We start from the raw sequence: 26,938 nt of genomic DNA on the forward strand, positions 1-26,938 counted from the left end.
AGACTTCTGCTGAATAGAATTGAAGAGTGGGCAAACAAATCTAAAGGCTTCCCCCATCCCTTTCAATTTCGATTTAGGAGAGGGGCTGGGGCAGAAACTGCCCTGTGTACATTAATGGAAAGCATAGCTTATCATAACGAAAGGCAGTCTCCAGTTTATTGCGCTTTTCTCGACAACGAGAAAGCTTTTGACAGAGTCTGGCTTAATGGTCTTTTTTTCAAATTGTATAACTTTGGTATTAATGGAAAATTATGGCGACTTTAACGCACAATATATACCTCAATGCAGTCATGTGTAAGCATTGGAGGTTTTACCTCAAATGTGGTTCATGTTAAGCAAGGTGTTGGTCAAGGTCGCGTTTTATCGGCATGGCTTTTTACTCTATATATTAACGATTTGTTGTATTCACTTGATGATTCAGGGCGTGGTTTGTGTCTTCCATGGGGTAATACCCCCGGCATCCTATTAGCAGACGATACTACGCTGTTGAGCAGCTCCCCTGACGGACTGCAATGTCTACTGAATGATATATACACCTATGCTAATAGATGGCATTTGAAATATAATGCCAGTAAAAGTGCATTTCTACTGTTTGGGAATATTCGCAAATCTGTGTGTCAATGTGTCTACATTGGTTCACAAGTACTTCCTAAAAAGGAAAATGTAACTTATGCTTGATTGCTTTTAAGTACATCAAAGAAAACCTTAGAACGTACCCATCTAATATGTGAAAAACTCAGAATGTTTGTCAATATAAATTATAATCATGGATTATACTTTGGTGGTTTAAATCCTATCCCAGCTGTTCGTATATGGAAAGGGTAATTTTACCATGTGGATTTTTTGCTTTTAGTGTATGGGGTAAACTGTCACCAAAGGAATACGAAATGTTTGAAATTATTCAACGTTAGTTTTGTAAAAAGATTCAAGGAGTGTCTAGACGCACTCCTTCCGTCGTCACCAGAGATTGTCTGGGTTTAATTTCTCTCCAGGCGTACATTGATCAACGAGCTCGCTTATTCCTTGGAAGTCTATGTAATAGTGGCATTAACTTTGCATTTAAAAGACGATTGCAGCCCAGACCTGTTCAGTATGAACTCGATACAATTAAAGAAAAAGATGATAAATGTAAAATGTCACCCGTATACCACATGCTTTCACTTGTAAACAAGTATGAACTAAAAAATGATATAAACACCTATACCACCTATTCTCATTTCCCCTCAAAACATGCATGGGCGAGTCGAGTTAAAGAACAAATAAGCGTTTGTGACCATAACGTAATTCATGCAGAGATTCATTCAAGAGAAAGCCTTAAACGATACTCTCTTATACGATCACCTAAGGTACACAGACTTTGGTTACTAACAATTGAAAGGCCGGAACACTTCTATGATTTAGCATATTTATTATGTTTAGCACCTACAGTATACAATCTGATGAATGTTTATGCGGCACATTTGCTTTTGATATTATCAAACATGTGTTTATGTATTATAAAAAGACTCAACAACAAAGAAATATTCTTGTTGAGTCTATTATTGATTCACTAGATGTGACAACTTTTTCTAGTATCTGGAACGATGATGACGATACCTTTGCCAACAGAAAGTACTATGACAATTGAATACAATCTATGGACAAATATAATGCTCCGTGTATGTAAAACTGTTACAATGTGGAAAAACCTACTGAGAAACATTTAAGAATTGAACGTCAGTTTGGATGGGTTCATTGAAGTGTGAACGATTGAAAAACGATGCTTAAACTGTGTGAACCTCCATCGCTTTTCAATCGTTCACACTTCAATGAACCCATCCAAACTGACGTTCAATTCTTATAATTTCATACTTTATAGTTTACTGGTCTCGCCGAATAATATCCTACCAATGTTTGCTTAAATTAGAAGTCCTCTGGCTTCGCCGAAGAACATTGCAACAATGTAATTTTGTCGGTATTTGCCGGCTCTCGGTCTCATACGTTTCCCTACTCATACTCAGTTACGCAAAGAAAAATAGTTCTTTGAATATATACAACATAATCTTGAAATATGTCAACATAATTTCATTCTCTGAACAAATTACACAACCAATATTTGGGATAAATCAAATCTTAAAAATAGGTTACAGGAAGTTGAACAAAAATATAAACATGACCTCGATGCACCGAGGCGAGGTCAACCTTCACGCGCGGATTTATATATGACGTCACATAAGTTTGTAAAGAGGTGCATTTCGAGTCGAACGGGAGCATGAGGATAAAATTTATACTTTAATATATATATATTACTGCTGTTGAAAATGACGTTTATGGAGCAGTTATGGATAACACCCCGACGCGTGAACCCTCTCATGGCACTAGCAAATTTGGAATATCACCGATTTATGATTGTGTTGCATGTGTTTGGATAATCGCAAACCAATTCGGACGATGCGGAATGGACTGGTAGGGATTGAACCGAGTGCTCTGAAACTTGCGTGTTTTCTGTGAATTTTCAACGTCAGGGTGTGTTATATTTGGAGTTTGGGATTTGTCGCGTGTGCTGTACTACTTTGCTTAGCTGGTGTTTCTTGTCACCTGAGATTGACCTACTGTATGATCTGATGCCAGCGTCAATCCTCATGTGCCGCCGCTTCTCGGCCTAGAATGCACTCAGAAACCGGAATATAGTAGATTTCTAATTCCGTTTACGGATATTTTCTCGTCTCCGATGACCAATCGATAAAACAGGTAGGCACGTTTTTGGATGTTTTTTTAAAAAAAAATTTAAGTTTCATTCCTTACCTTTTTATGTTTTATGGTTTCTCAAAATCTCAGATTTTTTTCCCGATACGATAGTAAATTCGGGTTTTAGTTTGGGATTGATCAGGAGCAGTCGCGTTTGCTCTGTCAGCGGACTCATGTGAGCAGGGTACGACATTGTTTTCGTTGTCGCGAGATTCCTGTCATTTCCGAAAACAAGGCATCAAAGTCAAAATCGCTCAATAAATCAATTTCGTTCACATCAGTAATTTTACAGAAATAATTTTCTTCACTTGCGTTATTAGTATTGAAAGATTGCCATTCCATATTCAAATCACCGCAAGGACAATCCATCTTGTTTCCTGTCGCAGCTAGATGACATCAATCACCAGAACCAAAGCATTTATTTATAAGTCCGCTGAAATGCAACAAGACCAGGCAAAAATACTAAATTAATTATATTGCTGATAAATGCAGGTATTAAAAAGAAAAAAGAAAAACGAGTTGATCGTAAACAACGATCGAGGATAGTAGTTCCGGCAAAAGTTCACACGATCAATTTCACACAAAATTGTTCACATCGTGTGAACTTTGTCTGTCCGTCACAGGTGTGTGAACTCCAAACATCAGATCCCGTGACTACCCATTCAGCCAATTAGCATGAAAGAAACAGTGTAAACTTCAAAGTATGAAATAATTATTTGATAACGATGTGAAACTGCCTGTACATACAATATATCAGGTGTTATATATATACATTTGTAGAACACCGTAATATCTCATATCAATGTATCTTCATCAATTGGAGGAAATAAAGATGATCTATCTATCTTTCTATCTATCTATCTATCTATCTATCTATCTATCTATCTATCTATCTATCTATCTATCATTGAACACTATCTGACGTCCGAGGTGAGTACATGCCTCGCTATATAAACACATTGAACACTATTAGACGTCTACCTGAGTACATGACTCGCTATACAGACACATTGAACACTACCTGACATCTACCTCAGTACAAGACTCGCTGTACAAGCACTTGAACGCTATTCGAAGTCTACCTGAGTGCACGACTCGCCATACAGTCACATTAAACACGATCTGACGTCCACCTAAGTGAGTACTCGGCTCGCCACACATACACATAGAACACTATCTGACGTCTACCTGAGTACACGATTCGCTATACAGACAAATTTAACACTATCTGACGTCCATCTGATTACATGCCTCGCTATACAAACACATTGAACCCTATCTGATGGCCACCGGAGTGAGTACATGGCTCGCCATACAGACACATTGAACACTATCTGACGTCTATCTGAGTACATGCATCGCCATACAAACACATTGAACACTATCTGACGTCCGCCTGAGTACATGACTCGCTATAATGACACTTTGAACACTATAAGGACTCAATATGAGAACACTTTATGAGTATATGACTCGCTATAACACCCGCCATATAGATACTTCAACACAGTAACGATAACGGTTGTTCGCGAAAAGGTGATACCCGTTGCAAACACATGCAAAGGCAAGTCAGTTGTTCACCTGGAAAAACACGACAACATACGGTACAAGTCAAAACAGGGAATTGCATTGTACATATTTTTTGTCACTTATGCGGCAAATTTGGAAATGTTCTCCACATGTCTACTTTTAAACGTTTTAGAAAGATTTGCTTTTCGCCATAAACATATATTAACACAATAGCGCATACATGAGTATAAGAACCGAAGTTGTTGTTTACCTGAAGATAACTGCGTGCAGCGTGAGCTGCTGGTGACTGCAGACTGACCCGTGGTCACTAGGGCAGGTGCGCGCTGAGAGTCACATTGGGATTATCTCCAAGGAGATTGGCGACTTAGGTTAAATCCTCAAGAAGTAATCCCGCTTGAGTGAATAAACCATTGTTATCAATCACTTATTAGAACTGTGGAAATACTGTTTTTTCTTTGGCTGCTTGTGCTTACGGATTTCGTGAATCTGCCACTGAGGCCATGTACTTTATATTACGTAAAAGCAGATTATTCAATATATCAATAAAATGCCAACTATATCTCCTCGATGCTATGATAAAACCAATTCTATTATATGGTTGTGAAAACTGGGGTTTTAGAAACTGTTGAAATTGATTCATTTCATGTGAAGCGTTTATGTAAATTACTTCCCACTGAGAAAAGACCACATTTGAACAGGTTATATGGAGAACATTGAAGAGTACCTTTACTTAACTCGATTAAATATCTAATGGTATGTTGTTGGGCTAAGCTCTTATCTGGCAAAGAACAAATGTTCAAGAATCATATATTAAATGTTACATAATGAAGTCTGTACAAAACAACAGCTGTCATAAATGGATAAAATGTTTGGAAAGTATTTTCAATGAAACGGGCTATAGTTTTTATTGGCTAGGCCAACAAGTAAGTCTTCCTCATTTCTTTATATCTATCATTTCTTCAAGATTATCTGACAAAGCAACATGGAATGCAGTGATTACACATTCTTCTAAAGTTAGCACATATCGCATATTAAAAACTGAGTTCGTTCTTGAAAAGTATTAATCATTTATGCCTTTCTTTTTATCTGTTAAAACTTTCTTGTTTAGAACTTCATGCCATCATTTACCTATTGAATTAAGCAGGTGGCACGAACGGAAAATATTTGTTCTAAATTCATATCTTAAAAACCCAAATATGCTTAAATTAAAACAACTATTTAATTGTAAATAAATGAATAAATAAATACATTATGTACATCATGTCATGTCATAGGAACTGTAAACTCTTCCAAATATACCTTCCTGACATCTTGTGTATATACTGTCTGCAGACGTGTGCCTCATATTTCGAGTATCCCGGTGTAGGAGGCTCAAATGACTCCCAAGGCTCAGACGACTCGAGAGTTATTTGAGCCTAGGCTCAGATGACTCCCCTTAGGCCCAAACCCTAACCCTGTGTTCTGTTTCTGTTATGTTCTGATGCCTCAGTAGCATTCTGGGTGTTAAATCTAACCCTAACCCTAACCCTAACCCTAACCTTAACCCTGTTTCTGTTATGCTCTGATGCCTCAGTAGCATTCTGGGTGATAAATCTAACCCTAACCCTAACCCTAACCCTAACCCTTACCCTCTAACCCTAACCCTAACCCTGATACCTCAGTAGCATTCTGGTTGTTAAATCTAACCCTAACCCTAACCCTAACCCTAACCCTAACCCTAACCATAACCATAAACCCTAACCCTAACCCTAACCCTAACCCTAACCCTTACCCTAACCCTAACACTAACACTAACCCTGTGTTCTGTTTCTGTTATGTTCTGATGCCTCAGTAGCATTCTGGGTGTTAAATCTAACCCTAACCCTAACCCTAATCCTAACCCTAACCCTGTTTCTGTTATGCTCTGATGCCTAAGTAGCATTCTGGGTGATAAATCTAACCCTAACCCTAATCCTTACCCTAACCCTAACCCTAACCCTAACCCTAACCCTAACCCTTACCCTTACCCTAACCCTAACCCTAACCCTAACCCTAACCCTTACCCTTACCCTAACCCTAACCCTAACCCTAACCCTAACCCTCTATCCCTAACCCTAACCCCAACCCTGATACCTCAGTAGCATTCTGGTTGTTAAATCTAACCCTAACTCTAACCCTAACCCTAACCCTAACCCTAACTCTAACCCTAAACTCTAACCCTAACCCTGATGCCTCAGTAGCATTCTGGGTGTTAAATCTAACCGTAATCCTAATCCTAAAATTAATCCTAGCCCTAATCCTTACTGTTCTATATTTCTCTTTTAAAAACTTTGTTGTGCTGTGGGTAGAGAGCGGCCAGTGCCATGTTGTGCTGTGGGTAGACAGCGGTCAGTGCCATGTTGTGCTGTGGGTAGACAGCGATCAGTGTCATGTTGTGCTGTGGGTAGACAGCGATCAGTGTCATGTTGTCCTCTGGGTAGACAGCGATCAGTGCCATGTTGGCTGTGGGTAGAGAGTGATCAGTGTCATGTTGTGCTGTGGGTAGAGAGTGGTCAGTGCCATGTTGTGCTGTGGGTAGACAGCGGTCAGTGTCATGTTGTGCTGTGGGTAGACAGCGATCAGTGTCATGTTGTGCTGTGGGTAGACAGCGGTCAGTGCCACGTTGTGCTGTGGGTAGAGAGCGGTCAGTGCCATGTTGTGCTAAGGATAGACAGCGATCAGTGCCATGTTGTGCTGTGGGTAGACAGCGATCAGTGTCATGTTGTGCTGTGGTTAGATAGCGATCAGTGCCATGTTGTGCTGTGGGTAGACAGCGACCAGTGTCATGTTGTGCTGTGGTTAGATAGCGATCAGTGCCATAATGTGCTGTGGGTAGAGAGTGGTCAGTGCCATGTTGTGCTGTGGGTAGACAGCGACCAGTGTCATGTTGTGCTGTGGTTAGATAGCGATCAGTGCCATGTTGTGCTGTGGGTAGAGAGTGGTCAGTGTCATGTTGTGCTGTGGGTAGAGAGTGATCAGTGTCATGTTGTGCTGTGGGTAGACAGCAGTCAGTGCCATGGTGTGCTGTGGGTAAGGAGTGGTCAGTGTCATGTTGTGCTGTGGGTAGAGAGTGGTCAGTGTCATGTTGTGCTGTGGGTAGAGAGTGGTCAGTGTCATGTTGTGCTGTGGGTAGACAACGGTTCTGTGAACGCGCATTTCTTGAGATTAATCAGCAGTAAACCTGACTCTGGTGTTGTGATATGTGTTTCCTTGTGGTTGTCCATGAGTATGTTGTGAAACAATCGCCGACATGTCCTCTGCACAATGTAACACCCGATACGTCAGCCGATAATTACACAGCGGGGTCAGCCGAGGGCTCCGGGGAGAACAGAGAAGACTTGTTTGTCATGCATCACTGCACGGGGAGCTGCTTCATGCACAGACGGTGGACATGGGGAGAAAGTCACAAGTGAAAGGGTAAGACGCTTTCTATATATTAGATTATGTTGCTGACGGTTTATCAGTATTCATATATACGGGTTCTTGTCTGACTGATGGCAGTCAGAAGAGAAAGCTGGTCACGTGATCTTGTTTCTGCTCACTTCATGTACACGGACCACGTCTGTCCAGGTCACGCTACATCAAACTTTTGATTAATGAAAATATCATGTGCGCACAGTTGCAGAAAAGGACAATGACAACTTCAAGAGCCAATCTATGTAAAGTATTACATGGATCGAATGGGGGAATTCGTCTGTACGTCAATAATCTTATATGTGTAAATACCTAAAGAAGGGACCGAAGTGGCCATGGTTGACTAACCCAGCGTTGAGTCAGAGAACAATGGGCAGGTCGTGTGAGGTTTCTCTCAGTGGGGACGATAGCTCACGCTGTGTTACACAAATAGTGGCTGACAGAAACAGTGACATTTGCGATGAGATACACGGACATCTGGCACAAAATTATCGAGTTTCCTTTGAAAAGGATCTTTTTAATACAATGACGATGAAGAGAAACTGAACAAAGTGAGACGTTGCCAAAGAAAGATGTAACGACACACGGGAAGGGCATTTACCTAAACGTGCACAGAGAGGGCAGTCTAAGAAGTCGGTGATAGAGAAATATGGTTCAAATGTGTACTTCATATACCACTTCATATACAGGGGCAATGACATGCACATCTATGTAGAAGGCAAGTCTGATTAGCGTGTAACCAGCATAGAACCACCCAGGGGCAATGACAGGCTACTTTAATCTTTGCAGAAGGCAAGTCTGATTAGCGTGTAACCAGCATAGAACCACCCAGGGGCAATGACATGCTGACTTTAATCTTTGCAGAAGGCAAGTTTGATCCGCGTGTAACCAGCATAGAACCACTTAGGGGCAATGACATGCTGACTTTAATCTTTGCAGAAGGCAAGTCTGATTAGCGTGTAACCAGCATAGAACCACTTAGGGGCAATGACATGCTGACTTTAATCTTTGCAGAAGGCAAGTCTGATTAGCTTGTAACCAGCATAGAACCACCCAGGGGCAATGACATGCTGACATTAATCTTTGCAGAAGGCAAGTTTGATCAGCGTGTAACCAGCATAGAACCACTCAGGGGCAATGACATGCTGACTTTAATCTTTGCAGAAGGCAAGTCTGATCAGCGTGTAACCAGCATAGAACCACCCAGGGGCAATGACATGCTGACTTTAACCTTTGCAGAAGGCAAGTCTGATTAGCGTGTAACCAGCATAGAACCACTTAGGGGCAATGACATGCTGACTTTAATCTTTGCAGAAGGCAAGTCTGATTAGCATGTTACCAGCATAGAACCACTTAGGGGCAATGACATGCTGACTTTAATCTTTGCAGAAGGCAAGTCTGATTAGCTTGTAACCAGCATAGAACCACCCAGGGACAATGACATGCTGACATTAATCTTTGCAGAAGGCAAGTTTGATCAGCGTGTAACCAGCATAGAACCACTCACGGGCAATGACATGCTGACTTTAATCTTTGCAGAAGGCAAGTCTGATTAGCGTGTTACCAGCATAGAACCACCCAGGGGCAATGACATGCTGACTTCAATCTTTGCAGAAGGCAAGTCTGATTAGCGTGTAACCAGCATAGAACCACGTGTCCATTCCTAAATTGAAACAATATGTTAACCCAGAAATATGCATGTAAAAGAGCTTAGTGTGAAACCAACAACCAACAAGCGGTATACAATCAACAAATGTATTACAAAATTAACTAGGTTTACAAATCGATTCAAATTACTGCACATCAGTTACAATGGCAGTACACAATAGAGTGGTGGTTTTGTGGAACTTGGAATTTTTAAATAGCTTCCACCCATGCCTTGTCCTACGGCATGATCTAACTTAGCATCCAAGTTAGCAAAAACATTAGAACTGTTAAGCATAGTCAGCAATGCCATCAAACTTGACAAAGTCACAATTCTCGTCAGTATCACAATCTCATACAATATCCACAAGTGAAACAGTGGCAACACAATGAGTAGGTACAATGTCATTTTTTTTCATGATACTTTCTTATCATATTGACATGACAAAGCTGTGTCTTTTCACGACGGCCTGGTGTTTGTACAAAATAGTCAGTATCACTGACATTTCCGTCAGTACTTACCCCGTCATGGTTGTCCAGGGATTGGCAAAATCACGAATACTTTATCGCCAGAACCGAACTTTTTGTTATAATTTACTTTCATTTTGTCCTGGGATTCCGTCAAGTTATCGCTGGCAACTTCACCAGCTTTTAAAAGCCAAGACCCAAATGGTGAGACATACTCCAAAAACTCATTTCAGACCATTCAATGCTCCTTCAAGTAATGTAAAGGTCTGCAAACTGTATGACTAAAGACAATGCCAAAAGGACTAAAACCTAGGACTCCTGGACTGACTCCTTCACAACAAACAACAACACATGAATGCCTTCCTTCTCAGTCTTAAAACACTCAATTAATATTCTTAAGAGTCTGTGAGATCTCTCCAAAGCTCCCTGAGTTTCAGAGTGATATGCGCGAGACTTAAACAGAGTTATGCCCACTAACTGGTGCATAGCCTGTTGGAAAACAACTGACAAGAAATTAGAGCCCTGCTCTGACTGGTCCTAGGCGAACCAACCATGGTGAAGAAATTTACCAAAGCCGTGATAATAACCTGAGCTGTAATTTTCCGTAAAGAGATAGTCACTGGAAACCTTGAGGAGGCACACAAGATGTACTGATTCCGTGACTTTTTAGGCAAAAGACCATCACAATCAATGATGACCCTGCTGAAATGTTCTTCAAAAGCTGGAATGGGTTTCAAAGGTGCGGTTGGGATTTTCTGATTAGGTTTGTCAACCACTTGACAAACATGGCATGTTTTCAAAATAAGCCCCATCATGCCGCAAATTAGGCCAAAAGAAATGGGACAGAAGTTTGTCACAAGTTTTTCTTATACCCAAATGTCCTGCCAAAGGAGTTTCATGTGCCAAACTCAAAACGTGTTTTCGGTTTTAACAATTTGACGGAAAACATTCCATTCATTTTCAGCATGTACATCTGGCGGCCATGAAATGGCTATCCATGAAATAATAGCAAACTGGAACCTGTCAGCTTCTTCTAAAGAGAGTGCCCTGTTGGCAAGAACTGGTTTCTCAAAAGCCAAACTGTCAGAATTTTTATTACTCTCCCTCTATGATCCATAAAAGTGCCAGCCAAATCATAACTGGAATCATTCTCAGAAGAAGTTTGCTTAACCATGGCACAACACAGTAACAACACAGGAAGGAAAAAACCTGTGAATTTCTTTTCAAGATTTTCAGTACTTTCCGAAGTACCAGGCTCAAGACAAACAAAAGGATCAGCCAAACATCTCCCACTACCAAATCATTCCCATTGTGCAAGTCTACAGCTTTAAGAGGCATAGTTTCTACAACCCCCACCTTGACCAACCCAGACACCAAATATGTCTTTAAATTTATAAAATGGACAGTTGCACTGGTAAAACCACAAAAACCCTCTAACGATACCTCGCTGGTGTCAGAAGTGGCAAATTACCATAAAAAAGCAGAGTTTGAAGAGCAACAGTATCCTTTAAAACGGTAAAGGGCTTAACATTGGAACACTCATCTTCAGCTGCAACCTTTATCAACATGAGGGAAGTACCCCTCTCGCACAACAACAGACTTTGGTGACTGATCCACGACAGCTATCTCCTCAGGCTGCAACCTTTATCAACATGAGGGAAGTACCCCTCTCGCACAACAACAGACTTTGGTGACTGATCCTCGACAGCTATCTCCTCAGGCTGCAACCTTTATCAACATGAGGGAAGTACCCCTCTCGCACAACAACAGACTTTGGTGACTGATCCACGACAGCTATCTCCTCAGGCTGCAACCTTTATCAACATGAGGGAAGTATCCCTCTCTCACAACAACAGACTTTGGTGACTGATCCTCGACAGCTATCTCCTCAGGCTGCAACCTTTATCAACATGAGGGAAGTACCCCTCTCGCACAACAACAGACTTTGGTGACTGATCCACGACAGCTATCTCCTCAGGCTGCAACCTTTATCAACATGAGGGAAGTACCCCTCTCGCACAACAACAGACTTTGGTGACTGATCCTCGACAGCTATCTCCTCAGGCTGCAACCTTTATCAACATGAGGGAAGTACCCCTGTCGCACAACAACAGACTTTGGTGACTGATCCACGACAGCTATCTCCTCAGGCTGCAACCTTTATCAACATGAGGGAAGTACCCCTCTCGCACAACAACAGACTTTGGTGACTGATCCACGACAGCTATCTCCTCAGGCTGCAACCTGACATTTACAAAAGCTTTCGGGGAAGAATGACTGTTCTTGAAAGCGAGATTACTACACTCAGAAATGATATGACATGTTTTGTGCAATCTCTACAATCAGGCTCTGACGAAAAACTAGAAGTATGTTTAGAACCAACTGGAGTAGAACTTGACTTAATGTCAACAAACTCAGAACCAGATTTATTAAATTCTGATTTGTAACCCTGCTAACTCATGCCTGTAAACCCAGCAAAACTAGCCCTGTGATTTGGTGAATCATCAGCCAAACTAGCCCTGTGATTGGTGAATCATCAGCCAAACTAGCCGTGTGATATGGTGAATCATCAGCCAAACTAGCCGTGTGATTTGGTGAATCATCAGCCAAACTAGCCCTGTGATTGTTGAATCATCAGCCAAACTAGCCCTGTGATTTGGTGAATCATCAGCCAAACTAGCCCTGTGATTGGTGAATCATCAGCCAAACTAGCCGTGTGATATGGTGAATCATCAGCCAAACTAGCCGTGTGATTTGGTGAATCATCAGCCAAACTAGCCCTGTGATTGTTGAATCATCAGCCAAACTAGCCGTGTGATTTGGTGAATCATCAGCCAAACTAGCCCTTTGATTGGTGAATCATCAGCCAAACTAGCCCTGTGATATGGTGAATCATCAGCCAAACTAGCCCTGTGATATGGTGAATCATCAGCCAAACTAGCCGTGTGATTTGGTGAATCATCAGCCAAACTAGCCCTGTGATTGTTGAATCATCAGCCAAACTAGCCCTTTGATTTGGTGAATCATCAGCCAAACTAGCCCTGTGATTGGTGAATCATCAGCCAAACTAGCCGTGTGATATGGTGAATCATCAGCCAAACTAGCCGTGTGATTTGGTGAATCATCAGCCAAACTAGCCCTGTGATTGTTGAATCATCAGCCAAACTAGCCCTGTGATTTGGTGAATCATCAGCCAAACTAGCCCTGTGATTGTTGAATCATCAGCCAAACTAGCCGTGTGATATGGTGAATCATCAGCCAAACTAGCCGTGTGATTTGGTGAATCATCAGCCAAACTAGCCCTGTGATTGTTGAATCATCAGCCAAACTAGCCCTGTGATTTGGTGAATCATCAGCCAAACTAGCCCTTTGATTGGTGAATCATCAGCCAAACTAGCCCTGTGATATGGTGAATCATCAGCCAAACTAGCCCTGTGATATGGTGAATCATCAGCCAAACTAGCCGTGTGATTTGGTGAATCATCAGCCAAACTAGCCCTGTGATTGTTGAATCATCAGCCAAACTAGCCCTTTGATTTGGTGAATCATCAGCCAAACTAGCCCTGTGATTGGTGAATCATCAGCCAAACTAGCCGTGTGATATGGTGAATCATCAGCCAAACTAGCCGTGTGATTTGGTGAATCATCAGCCAAACTAGCCCTGTGATTGTTGAATCATCAGCCAAACTAGCCCTGTGATTTGGTGAATCATCAGCCAAACTAGCCCTGTGATTGGTGAATCATCAGCCAAAGCAGCCTGTGATTTGGTGAATCATCAGCCAAAGTAGCCCTGTGCGTTGGTGAATCATGAGCCAAACTAGCCCTGTGAGTTGGTGAATCATCAGCCAAAGTAGCAGCCGAATGTAACACATTCTGCTCATCAAGATATGTCTGAATGTTTGTTGACACGCACTGCTTAAAATCCTCCAGAAAAACCAACTATCAAAATCACCATTGACCTCCTTTGAAATAGACCACCTGTCAAAAAAGCAGAATAATCCATTTTCGTAGCAGACCCAAACGCTTGCCACTAAGCTTCAGGGACCAATTCATACGCCTTCAGAACCTCGGGCTTGACAACCTGATAATCAAGATTACTGATTTCGAGGCCATTTCAAACTGTTATCTACCTTTTTAAAATGAAAGGAAAACTTCTCAACATCACGTTCAGAGAACGGCGGATCAACTCTAATTTAATTGGAAAGATTACATAGATATAATACGTGTTGTGTGATTCCATGGACTGATTGAGTGTTTACACGAAGATGCCGCAGGTTTGGTATTTAAAATGGCACTGGCTGGTTGATGATAACCTGGATAGCACTGGTAGGGTGATTACCTGGATATAGCACGGGTAGGGTGATTACCTGGATATAGCACTGGTAGGGTGATTACCCGGATATAGCACTGGTAGGGTGATTACCTGGATATAGCACGGGTAGGGTGATTACCTGGATATAGCACTGGTAGGTTGATTACCTTGATATAGCACTTGTAGGGTGATTACATGGATAGAGCACTAGTTCTGTGATTACCTGGATATAGCACTTATAGGGTGATTACCTGAATATAGCACTAGATTGGTGATTACCTGGATATAGCACTGGTAGGGTCATTACTTGGATATAGCACTGGTAGGGTGATTACCTGGATATATCACTGGTAGGGTGACTACCTAGATATAACACTGGTAGGGTGATTACCTGGATATAGGACTGTTTGGGTGATTCCCTGGATATAGCAAAGGTAGGGTGATTACCTGGATATAGCACTGGTAGCGTGATTACCTGGATATAGCACTGGTTCGGTCATTACCTGGATATAGAACTTGTAGGGTGATAACATGGATAGAGCACTAGTTCGTTGATTACCTTCATATAGCACTTGTAGGGTGATTACATGGATAGAGCACTAGTTCTGTGATTACCTTGATATAGCACTTATAGGGTGATTACCTGGATATAGCACTAGATTGGTGATTACCTGGATATAGCACTGGTAGGGTCATTACTTGGATATAGCACTGGTAGGGTGATTACCTGGATATAGCACTGGTAGGGTGACTACCTAGATATAGCACTGGTAGGGTGATTACCTGGATATAGCACTGGTAGGGTGATTACCTGGATATAGCACTGGTAGTGTGATTACATGGATATAGCACTGGTGTCGTTATTACCTGGATATAGCACTGGTAGGGTGATTACATGGATATAGCACTGGTAGGGTGAATACCTGGATATAGCACTGGTAGGGTGATTACCTGGATATAGCACTGGTAGGGTGATTACCTGGATATAGCAAAGGTAGGGTGATTACCTGGATATAGCACTGGTAGCGTGATTACCTGGATAGAGCACTAGTTCGGTCATTACCTGGAAAAAACACTGGTAGGGTGATTACCTGGATATAGCACTAGTTCGGTGATTACATGGATATAGCACTTATAGGGTGATTACATGGATATAGCACTAGGTTGGTGATTACCTGGATAGAGCACTGGTAGGGTCATTACTTGGATATACCACTGGTAGGGTGATTACCTGGTTATGGCACTGGTAGGGTGACTACCTAGATATAGCACTGGTAGGGTGATTCCCTGGATATAGCACTGGTAGGGTGATTCCCTGGATATAGCACTGGTAGGGTGATTACCTGGATACAGCACTGGTAGGGTGATTACATGGATATAACACTGGTAGCGTTATTACCTGGATATAGCACTGGTAGGGTGATCACATGGATATAGCACTGGTAGGGTGATTACCTGGATATAGCACTGGTAGGGTGATTACCTGGATACAGCACTGGTAGGGTGATTACCTGGATAAAGCAAAGGTAGGGTGATTACCTGGATATAGCACTGGTAGCGTGATTATATGGATATAGCACTAGTTCGGTGATTACCTTCATATAGCACTGATTGGTGATTACCTGGATATAGCACTGGTAGGGTCATTACTTGGATATAGCACTGGTAGGGTGATTACCTGGATATAGCACTGGTAGGGTGACTACCTGGATATAGCATTGGTAGGGTGATTACCTAGATATAGCACTGGTAGGGTGATTACCTGGATATAGCACTGGTAGGGTGATTACCTGGATATAGCACTGGTAGGGTGATTACCTGGATATTGCACTAGTTCGGTGATTACATGGATATAGCACTGGTAGGGTGTATTACCTTCATATAGCACTTGTATGGTGATAACCTGGATATAGCACTAGTTCGGTGATTACTTGGATATAGCACTGGTAGGGTGATCACCTAGATATAGCACTGGTAGGGTGATTACATGGATATAACACTGGTAGGGTTATTACTTGGATATAACACTGGTAGGGTGATTACCTGGATATAGCACTAGTTCGGTGATTTCATGGATATAGCACTGGTAGGGTGATTACCTTGATATAGCACTGGTAGGGTGATTACTTGGATATAGCACTTGTAGTGTGATTACCTGGATATAGCACTGGTAGGGTGATTACCTGCATATAGCACTGGTAGGGTGATTACCTGGATATAGCACGGGTAGGGTGATTACCTGGATATAGCACTGGTAGGTTGATTACCTTGATATAGCACTTGTAGGGTGATTACATGGATAGAGCACTAGTTCTGTGATTACCTGGATATAGCACTTATAGGGTGATTACCTGAATATAGCACTAGATTGGTGATTACCTGGATATAGCACTGGTAGGGTCATTACTTGGATATAGCACTGGTAGGGTGATTACCTGGATATATCACTGGTAGGGTGACTACCTAGATATAACACTGGTAGGGTGATTACCTGGATATAGGACTGTTTGGGTGATTCCCTGGATATAGCACTGGTAGGGTGACTACCTAGATATAGCACTGGTAGGGTGATTACCTGGATATAGCACTGGTAGGGTGATTACCTGGATATAGCACTGGTAGTGTGATTACATGGATATAGCACTGGTGTCGTTATTACCTGGATATAGCACTGGTAGGGTGATTACATGGATATAGCACTGGTAGGGTGAATACCTGGATATAGCACTAGTTCGGTGATTACATGGATATAGCACTTATAGGGTGATTACATGGATATAGCACTAGATTGGTGATTACCTGGATAGAGCACTGGTAGGGTCATTACTTGGATATACCACTGGTAGGGTGATTACCTGGTTATGGCACTGGTAGGGTGACTACCTAGATATAGCACTGGTAGGGTGATTCCCTGGATATAGCACTGGTAGGGTGATTACCTGGATATAGCAAAGGTAGGGTGACTACCTAGATATAGCACTGGTAGGGTGATTCCCTGGATATAGCACTGGTAGGGTGATTCCCTGGATATAGCACTGGTAGGGTGATTACCTGGATACAGCACTGGTAGGGTGATTACATGGATATAACACTGGTAGCGTTATTACCTGGATATAGCACTGGTAGGGTGATCACATGGATATAGCACTGGTAGGGTGATTACCTGGATATAGCACTGGTAGGGTGATTACCTGGATACAGCACTGGTAGGGTGATTACCTGGATAAAGCAAAGGTAGGGTGATTACCTGGATATAGCACTGGTAGCGTGATTATATGGATATAGCACTAGTTCGGTGATTACCTTCATATAGCACTGATTGGTGATTACCTGGATATAGCACTGGTAGGGTCATTACTTGGATATAGCACTGGTAGGGTGATTACCTGGATATAGCACTGGTAGGGTGACTACCTGGATATAGCATTGGTAGGGTGATTACCTAGATATAGCACTGGTAGGGTGATTACCTGGATATAGCACTGGTAGGGTGATTACCTGGATATAGCACTGGTAGGGTGATTACCTGGATATTGCACTAGTTCGGTGATTACATGGATATAGCACTGGTAGGGTGTATTACCTTCATATAGCACTTGTATGGTGATAACCTGGATATAGCACTAGTTCGGTGATTACTTGGATATAGCACTGGTAGGGTGATCACCTAGATATAGCACTGGTAGGGTGATTACATGGATATAACACTGGTAGGGTTATTACTTGGATATAACACTGGTAGGGTGATTACCTGGATATAGCACTAGTTCGGTGATTTCATGGATATAGCACTGGTAGGGTGATTACCTGGATATAGCACTGGTAGGGTGATTACCTGCATATAGCACTGGTAGGGTGATTACCTGGATATAGCACTAGTTCGGTGATTACCTTGATATAGCACTGGTAGGGTGATTACCTGGATATAGCACTAGTTCGGTGATTACATGGATATAGCACTAGTTCGGTGATTATATGGATAAAGCACTGGTAGGGTGATTAGCTGGATATATCACTTGTAGGGTGATTAGCTTGATATAGAACTTGTAGGGTGATTCCCTGGATATAGCACTGGTAGGGTGATTACATGGATATAACACTGGTAGCGTTATTACCTGGATATAGCACTGGTAGGGTGATTACCTGGATATAGCACTGGTAGGGTGATTACATGGATATAGCACTGGTAGGGTGATTACCTGGATACAGCACTGGTAGGGTGATTACCTGGATATAGCAAAGGTAGGGTGATTACCTGGATATAGCAAAGGTAGGGTGATTACCTGGATATAGCACTGGTAGCGTGATTACCTGGATAGAGCACTAGTTCGGTCATTACCTGGAAAAAACACTGGTAGGGTGATTACCTGGATATAGCACTAGTTCGGTGATTACCTGGATATAGCACTGGTAGGGTGATTACCCGGATATAGCACTGGTAGGGTGATTACCTGGATATAGCACGGGTAGGGTGATTACCTGGATATAGCACTGGTAGGTTGATTACCTTGATATAGCACTTGTAGGGTGATTACATGGATAGAGCACTAGTTCTGTGATTACCTGGATATAGCACTTATAGGGTGATTACCTGAATATAGCACTAGATTGGTGATTACCTGGATATAGCACTGGTAGGGTCATTACTTGGATATAGCACTGGTAGGGTGATTACCTGGATATATCACTGGTAGGGTGACTACCTAGATATAACACTGGTAGGGTGATTACCTGGATATAGGACTGTTTGGGTGATTCCCTGGATATAGCAAAGGTAGGGTGATTACCTGGATATAGCACTGGTAGCGTGATTACCTGGATATAGCACTGGTTCGGTCATTACCTGGATATAGAACTTGTAGGGTGATAACATGGATAGAGCACTAGTTCGTTGATTACCTTCATATAGCACTTGTAGGGTGATTACATGGATAGAGCACTAGTTCTGTGATTACCTTGATATAGCACTTATAGGGTGATTACCTGGATATAGCACTAGATTGGTGATTACCTGGATATAGCACTGGTAGGGTCATTACTTGGATATAGCACTGGTAGGGTGATTACCTGGATATAGCACTGGTAGGGTGACTACCTAGATATAGCACTGGTAGGGTGATTACCTGGATATAGCACTGGTAGGGTGATTACCTGGATATAGCACTGGTAGTGTGATTACATGGATATAGCACTGGTGTCGTTATTACCTGGATATAGCACTGGTAGGGTGATTACATGGATATAGCACTGGTAGGGTGAATACCTGGATATAGCACTGGTAGGGTGATTACCTGGATATAGCACTGGTAGGGTGATTACCTGGATATAGCAAAGGTAGGGTGATTACCTGGATATAGCACTGGTAGCGTGATTACCTGGATAGAGCACTAGTTCGGTCATTACCTGGAAAAAACACTGGTAGGGTGATTACCTGGATATAGCACTAGTTCGGTGATTACATGGATATAGCACTTATAGGGTGATTACATGGATATAGCACTAGATTGGTGATTACCTGGATAGAGCACTGGTAGGGTCATTACTTGGATATACCACTGGTAGGGTGATTACCTGGTTATGGCACTGGTAGGGTGACTACCTAGATATAGCACTGGTAGGGTGATTCCCTGGATATAGCACTGGTAGGGTGATTCCCTGGATATAGCACTGGTAGGGTGATTACCTGGATACAGCACTGGTAGGGTGATTACATGGATATAACACTGGTAGCGTTATTACCTGGATATAGCACTGGTAGGGTGATCACATGGATATAGCACTGGTAGGGTGATTACCTGGATATAGCACTGGTAGGGTGATTACCTGGATACAGCACTGGTAGGGTGATTACCTGGATAAAGCAAAGGTAGGGTGATTACCTGGATATAGCACTGGTAGCGTGATTATATGGATATAGCACTAGTTCGGTGATTACCTTCATATAGCACTGATTGGTGATTACCTGGATATAGCACTGGTAGGGTCATTACTTGGATATAGCACTGGTAGGGTGATTACCTGGATATAGCACTGGTAGGGTGACTACCTGGATATAGCATTGGTAGGGTGATTACCTAGATATAGCACTGGTAGGGTGATTACCTGGATATAGCACTGGTAGGGTGATTACCTGGATATAGCACTGGTAGGGTGATTACCTGGATATTGCACTAGTTCGGTGATTACATGGATATAGCACTGGTAGGGTGTATTACCTTCATATAGCACTTGTATGGTGATAACCTGGATATAGCACTAGTTCGGTGATTACTTGGATATAGCACTGGTAGGGTGATCACCTAGATATAGCACTGGTAGGGTGATTACATGGATATAACACTGGTAGGGTTATTACTTGGATATAACACTGGTAGGGTGATTACCTGGATATAGCACTAGTTCGGTGATTTCATGGATATAGCACTGGTAGGGTGATTACCTTGATATAGCACTGGTAGGGTGATTACTTGGATATAGCACTTGTAGTGTGATTACCTGGATATAGCACTGGTAGGGTGATTACCTGCATATAGCACTGGTAGGGTGATTACCTGGATATAGCACGGGTAGGGTGATTACCTGGATATAGCACTGGTAGGTTGATTACCTTGATATAGCACTTGTAGGGTGATTACATGGATAGAGCACTAGTTCTGTGATTACCTGGATATAGCACTTATAGGGTGATTACCTGAATATAGCACTAGATTGGTGATTACCTGGATATAGCACTGGTAGGGTCATTACTTGGATATAGCACTGGTAGGGTGATTACCTGGATATATCACTGGTAGGGTGACTACCTAGATATAACACTGGTAGGGTGATTACCTGGATATAGGACTGTTTGGGTGATTCCCTGGATATAGCACTGGTAGGGTGACTACCTAGATATAGCACTGGTAGGGTGATTACCTGGATATAGCACTGGTAGGGTGATTACCTGGATATAGCACTGGTAGTGTGATTACATGGATATAGCACTGGTGTCGTTATTACCTGGATATAGCACTGGTAGGGTGATTACATGGATATAGCACTGGTAGGGTGAATACCTGGATATAGCACTAGTTCGGTGATTACATGGATATAGCACTTATAGGGTGATTACATGGATATAGCACTAGATTGGTGATTACCTGGATAGAGCACTGGTAGGGTCATTACTTGGATATACCACTGGTAGGGTGATTACCTGGTTATGGCACTGGTAGGGTGACTACCTAGATATAGCACTGGTAGGGTGATTCCCTGGATATAGCACTGGTAGGGTGATTACCTGGATATAGCAAAGGTAGGGTGACTACCTAGATATAGCACTGGTAGGGTGATTCCCTGGATATAGCACTGGTAGGGTGATTCCCTGGATATAGCACTGGTAGGGTGATTACCTGGATACAGCACTGGTAGGGTGATTACATGGATATAACACTGGTAGCGTTATTACCTGGATATAGCACTGGTAGGGTGATCACATGGATATAGCACTGGTAGGGTGATTACCTGGATATAGCACTGGTAGGGTGATTACCTGGATACAGCACTGGTAGGGTGATTACCTGGATAAAGCAAAGGTAGGGTGATTACCTGGATATAGCACTGGTAGCGTGATTATATGGATATAGCACTAGTTCGGTGATTACCTTCATATAGCACTGATTGGTGATTACCTGGATATAGCACTGGTAGGGTCATTACTTGGATATAGCACTGGTAGGGTGATTACCTGGATATAGCACTGGTAGGGTGACTACCTGGATATAGCATTGGTAGGGTGATTACCTAGATATAGCACTGGTAGGGTGATTACCTGGATATAGCACTGGTAGGGTGATTACCTGGATATAGCACTGGTAGGGTGATTACCTGGATATTGCACTAGTTCGGTGATTACATGGATATAGCACTGGTAGGGTGTATTACCTTCATATAGCACTTGTATGGTGATAACCTGGATATAGCACTAGTTCGGTGATTACTTGGATATAGCACTGGTAGGGTGATCACCTAGATATAGCACTGGTAGGGTGATTACATGGATATAACACTGGTAGGGTTATTACTTGGATATAACACTGGTAGGGTGATTACCTGGATATAGCACTAGTTCGGTGATTTCATGGATATAGCACTGGTAGGGTGATTACCTGGATATAGCACTGGTAGGGTGATTACTTGGATATAGCACTTGTAGTGTGATTACCTGGATATAGCACTGGTAGGGTGATTACCTGCATATAGCACTGGTAGGGTGATTACCTGGATATAGCACTAGTTCGGTGATTACCTTGATATAGCACTGGTAGGGTGATTACCTGGATATAGCACTAGTTCGGTGATTACATGGATATAGCACTAGTTCGGTGATTATATGGATAAAGCACTGGTAGGGTGATTAGCTGGATATATCACTTGTAGGGTGATTAGCTTGATATAGAACTTGTAGGGTGATTCCCTGGATATAGCACTGGTAGGGTGATTACATGGATATAACACTGGTAGCGTTATTACCTGGATATAGCACTGGTAGGGTGATTACATGGATATAGCACTGGTAGGGTGATTACCTTGATATAGCACTGGTAGGGTGATTACTTGGATACAGCACTGGTAGGGTGATTACATGAATATAACACTGGTAGCGTTATTACCTGGATATAGCACTGGTAGGGTGATTACCTGGATATAGCACTGGTAGGGTGATTACATGGATATAGCACTGGTAGGGTGATTACCTGGATACAGCACTGGTAGGGTGATTACCTGGATATAGCAAAGGTAGGGTGATTACCTGGATATAGCACGGGTAGGGTGATTACCTGGATATAGCACTAGTTCGGTGATTATCTGGATATAGCAAAGGTAGGGTGATTACCTGGATATAGCACTGGTAGCGTGATTACCTGAATATAGCACTTGTAGGGTGAATCCTTGGATATAGCACTAGTTCGGTGATTACATGGATATAGCACGAGTTCGGTGATTACATGGATATAGCACTAGTTCGGTGATTACATGGATATAGCACTGGTAGGGTGATTACCTGGTTATAGCACTGGTAGGGTGATTATATGGATATAGCACTAGTTCGGTGATTACCTGGATATAGCACTGGTAGGGTGTTTACCTGGATATAGCACTGGTAGGGTGATTACCTGGATATAACACTATTTCGCTGATTACCTGGATATAGCACTGGTAGGGTGATTACCTGGATATAGCACTGGTAGGGTGATTACCTGGATATAGCACTGGTAGGGTGATTACCTGGATATAGCACTTGTAGTGTGATTACCTGGATATAACAGTGGTAGGGTGATTACTTGGATATAGCACTGGTAGGGTGATTATCTGGATATAGCACTAGTTCGGTGATTACCTGGATATAGCACTGGTAGGGTGATTACATGGATATAGCACTAGTTCGGTGATTACCTTGATATAGCACTGGTAGGGTGATTACCTGGATATACCACTGGTAGGATGATTACCTGCATATAGCACTGGTAGTGTGATTACCTGGATATAGCACTAGCAGGGTGATTACCTGAATATAGCACTTGTAGGGTGAATCCTTGGACATAGCACTAGTTCGGTGATTACATATATATAGCACAAGTTCGGTGATTACATGGATATAGCACTAGTTCGGTGATTACATGGATATAGCACTGGTAGGGTGATTACCTGGTTATAGCACTGGTAGGGTGATTATATGGATATAGCACTAGTTCGGTGATTACCTGGATATAGCACTGGTAGGGTGATTACCTGGATATAGCACTGGTAGGGTGATTACCTGGATATAACACTATTTCGCTGATTACCTGGATATAGCACTGGTAGGGTGATTACCTGGATATAGCACTGATAGGGTGATTACCTGGATATAGCACTATTTCGCTGATTACCTGGATATAGCACTGGTAGGGTGAATACCTGGTTATAGCACTGGTAGGGTGATTATATGGATATAGCACTAGTTCGGTGATTACCTTGATATAGCACTGGTAGGGTGATTACCTGGATATAGCACTGGTAGGGTGATTACCTGGATATAGCACTATTTCGCTGATTGCCTGGATATAGCACTGGTAGGGTGATTACTTGGATATAGCACTAGTAGGGTGATTACCTGGATATAGCACTGGTAGGGTGATTACCTGGATATAGCACTTGTTCGCTGATTACCTGGATATAGCACTAGTAGGGTGATTACCTGGATATAGCACTGGTAGGGTGATTACCTGGATATAGCACTATTTCGCTGATTACCTGGATATAGCACTAGTTCGGTGATGAATTAGGTATAGTACTAGTTTTTATTATCATTGTATTTCAGACTTCAGGATGTTGATGTGATCGACAGCTTTTTGGACAGTTTCAAGTGGAAGAGGCCAACGGTGCCAGACATGTTCACAGCCGCTTCCTTTCTCGTCACCCTTGTCCTTTACGTCATCGCCATTTCAACCAATCACTGGGCAGTACTCAACTCCGGTGGATACCGTGTCAACTTCGGACTGTGGTCCGGGTGTCTCACTGACAAGGACGGCCAGACTACCTGCTCGTCCAAGGTTCTCCACACTCACGTGGTCGACCACAGTAAAGGTAGCCTAATAAACTACATTATTCAATTACACAGGAGTTGGTGAATGTGGTAGGAGTTATTCAAACTTTTCAAGACGTGTCTGTGAAGCCTAAGATGACAGGTATGGTATGGTGCTAACGAACCAGGTATGCTATGGTGCTGACGAACCAGGTGTGGTATGATGCTAACGAACCAGGTATGATAAGGTGCTAACGAACCAGGTAATATGATATTTGAACCTACCACCACAGAGTTAACATGTCAAGAGAATATGAATCCCTGCATAGGAAATTGTTCCTCCTTACACCACAAGACCACAGTGTCCATCCTTACACTAGACCACCGTGTCCATCCTTACACTACACTACCGTGTCTAACCTAACACTAGACCACCGTGTCACACCTTACACTAGACCGCCGTGTCCCACCTTACACTAGACCACTGTGTCCATCCTTACACTACACCACCGTGTCCCTCCTTACACTAGACCACCGTGTCCCTCCTTACACTAGACTACTGTGTCCCATCTTACACTACACCACCGTGTCCCTCCTTATACTAGACCACCGTGTCCCACCTTACACTAGACCACCGTGTCCCACCTAACACTAGACCACCGTGTCCCTCCTTACACTAGACACCGTGTCCATCCTTACACTACACCACCGTGTCTAACCTAACACTTGACCACTGTGTCCCCCCCTTACACTAGACCACTGTATCCCACCTTACACTAGACCAACGTGTCCATACTTACACTTGACCACTGTGTCCCACCTTACACTACACCAACGTGTCCCTCCTTACACTACACCACCGTGTCCCACCTAACACTAGACTACTGTGTCCCACCTTACACTAGACCACCGTGTCCCTCCTTACACTAGACTACTGTGTCCTACCTTACACTACCCCACCGTGTCCCACCTAACACTAGACCACCGTGTCACACCTTACCTTTCGACCGCCGTGTCCCTCCTAACACTAAACTACTGTGTCCCACCTTACACTACACCACCGTGTCCCTGCGTACACTAGACCACCGTGTCCCTCCCTACACTAGACCACCGTGTCCCACCTTACACTACACCACCGTGTCCCTCCTTACACTAGACCACTGTGTCCATCCTTACACTAGACCACCGTGTCATACCTAACACTAGACCACTGTGTCCCACCTAACACTACACCACCGTGGCCCACCTTACACTAGACCACCGTGTCCCTCCTTACACTAGACCACCGTGTCCCGCCTTACACTACACCACTGTGTCCCACATTACACTACACCAGCGTGTCCCACCTTACACTAGACACCGTGTCCCACCTAACACTAGACCACTGTGTCCCACCTAACACTAGACCACTGTGTTCCTCCTTACACTACACCACCGTGTCCCTCCTTACACTAGACCACCGTCTCCCACCTTACACTAGACCACTGTGTCCCTCCTTATACTACACCACCGTGTTTCTCCTTACACTAGACCCCTGTGTCCCACCTTACACTACACCGCCGTGACCATCCTTACACTACACCACCGTGTCCCACCTTACACTAGACCACTGTGTCCCACCTTACACTACACCACCGTGTCCCACCTTACACTAGACCACCGTGTCCCTCCTTACACTAGACCACCGTGTCCCGCCTTACACTTGACCACTGTGTCCCACCTTACACTACACAACCGTGTTCCTCCTTACACTAGACCAACGTGTCCCTCATTACACTAGACCACCGTGTCCCACCTTACACTAGACCACTGTGTCCCACCTTACACAATACCACCTTGTTCCTCCTTACACTCGACCACCGTGTCCCACCTTACACTAGACCACCGTGTCCCATCTTACACTAGACACCGTGTCCATCCTTACACTAGACCACCGTGTCCATCCTTACAGTACACCACCGTGTCCCTCCTGACACTAGTCCACCGTGTCCCTCCTTACACTAGACTACTGTGTCCTACCTTACACTACACCACCGTGTCCTAGCTAACACTAGACCACCGTGTCACACCTTACACTTGACCGCCGTGTCGCTCCCTACACTAGACTACTGTGTCCCACCTTACACTACACCACCGTGTCCCACCTAACACTAGACGACCGTGTTCCACCTTACACTAGACTACTGTGTCCTACCTTACACTACACCACCGTGTCCTAGCTAACACTAGACCACCGTGTCACACCTTACACTTGACCGCCGTGTCGCTCCCTACACTAG

The 26,938-nt window shown here is 43.1% G+C and overlaps 2 protein-coding genes across 2 annotated transcripts in view; one reads left to right on the forward strand and one right to left on the reverse strand.

The window, feature by feature from the left end:
• LOC124121059 (kelch-like protein 24) overlaps positions 1-4,538 on the reverse strand; it is a 41,269-nt gene extending 36,731 nt beyond the window's left edge. The window contains exon 1 of the mRNA XM_046484007.2: positions 4,508-4,538. The gene's annotated coding sequence lies outside the window, so the exon portion shown is untranslated. The remainder of the gene's footprint in view (positions 1-4,507) is intronic.
• A 3,034-nt stretch (positions 4,539-7,572) lies between these two features.
• LOC124121057 overlaps positions 7,573-26,938 on the forward strand; it is a 30,582-nt gene continuing 11,216 nt past the window's right edge. The window contains exons 1-2 of the mRNA XM_046484006.2: positions 7,573-7,692; positions 24,456-24,721. Of these exons, the coding sequence (XP_046339962.1) occupies positions 7,667-7,692; positions 24,456-24,721 (292 nt within the window). The 5' untranslated portion in view covers positions 7,573-7,666. The remainder of the gene's footprint in view (positions 7,693-24,455; positions 24,722-26,938) is intronic.

This window comes from Haliotis rufescens, unplaced genomic scaffold, assembly GCF_023055435.1.
Source record: "Haliotis rufescens isolate VD_foot unplaced genomic scaffold, xgHalRufe1.0.p SCAF_11, whole genome shotgun sequence".
Taxonomy (NCBI): Eukaryota; Metazoa; Mollusca; class Gastropoda; order Lepetellida; family Haliotidae; genus Haliotis; species Haliotis rufescens.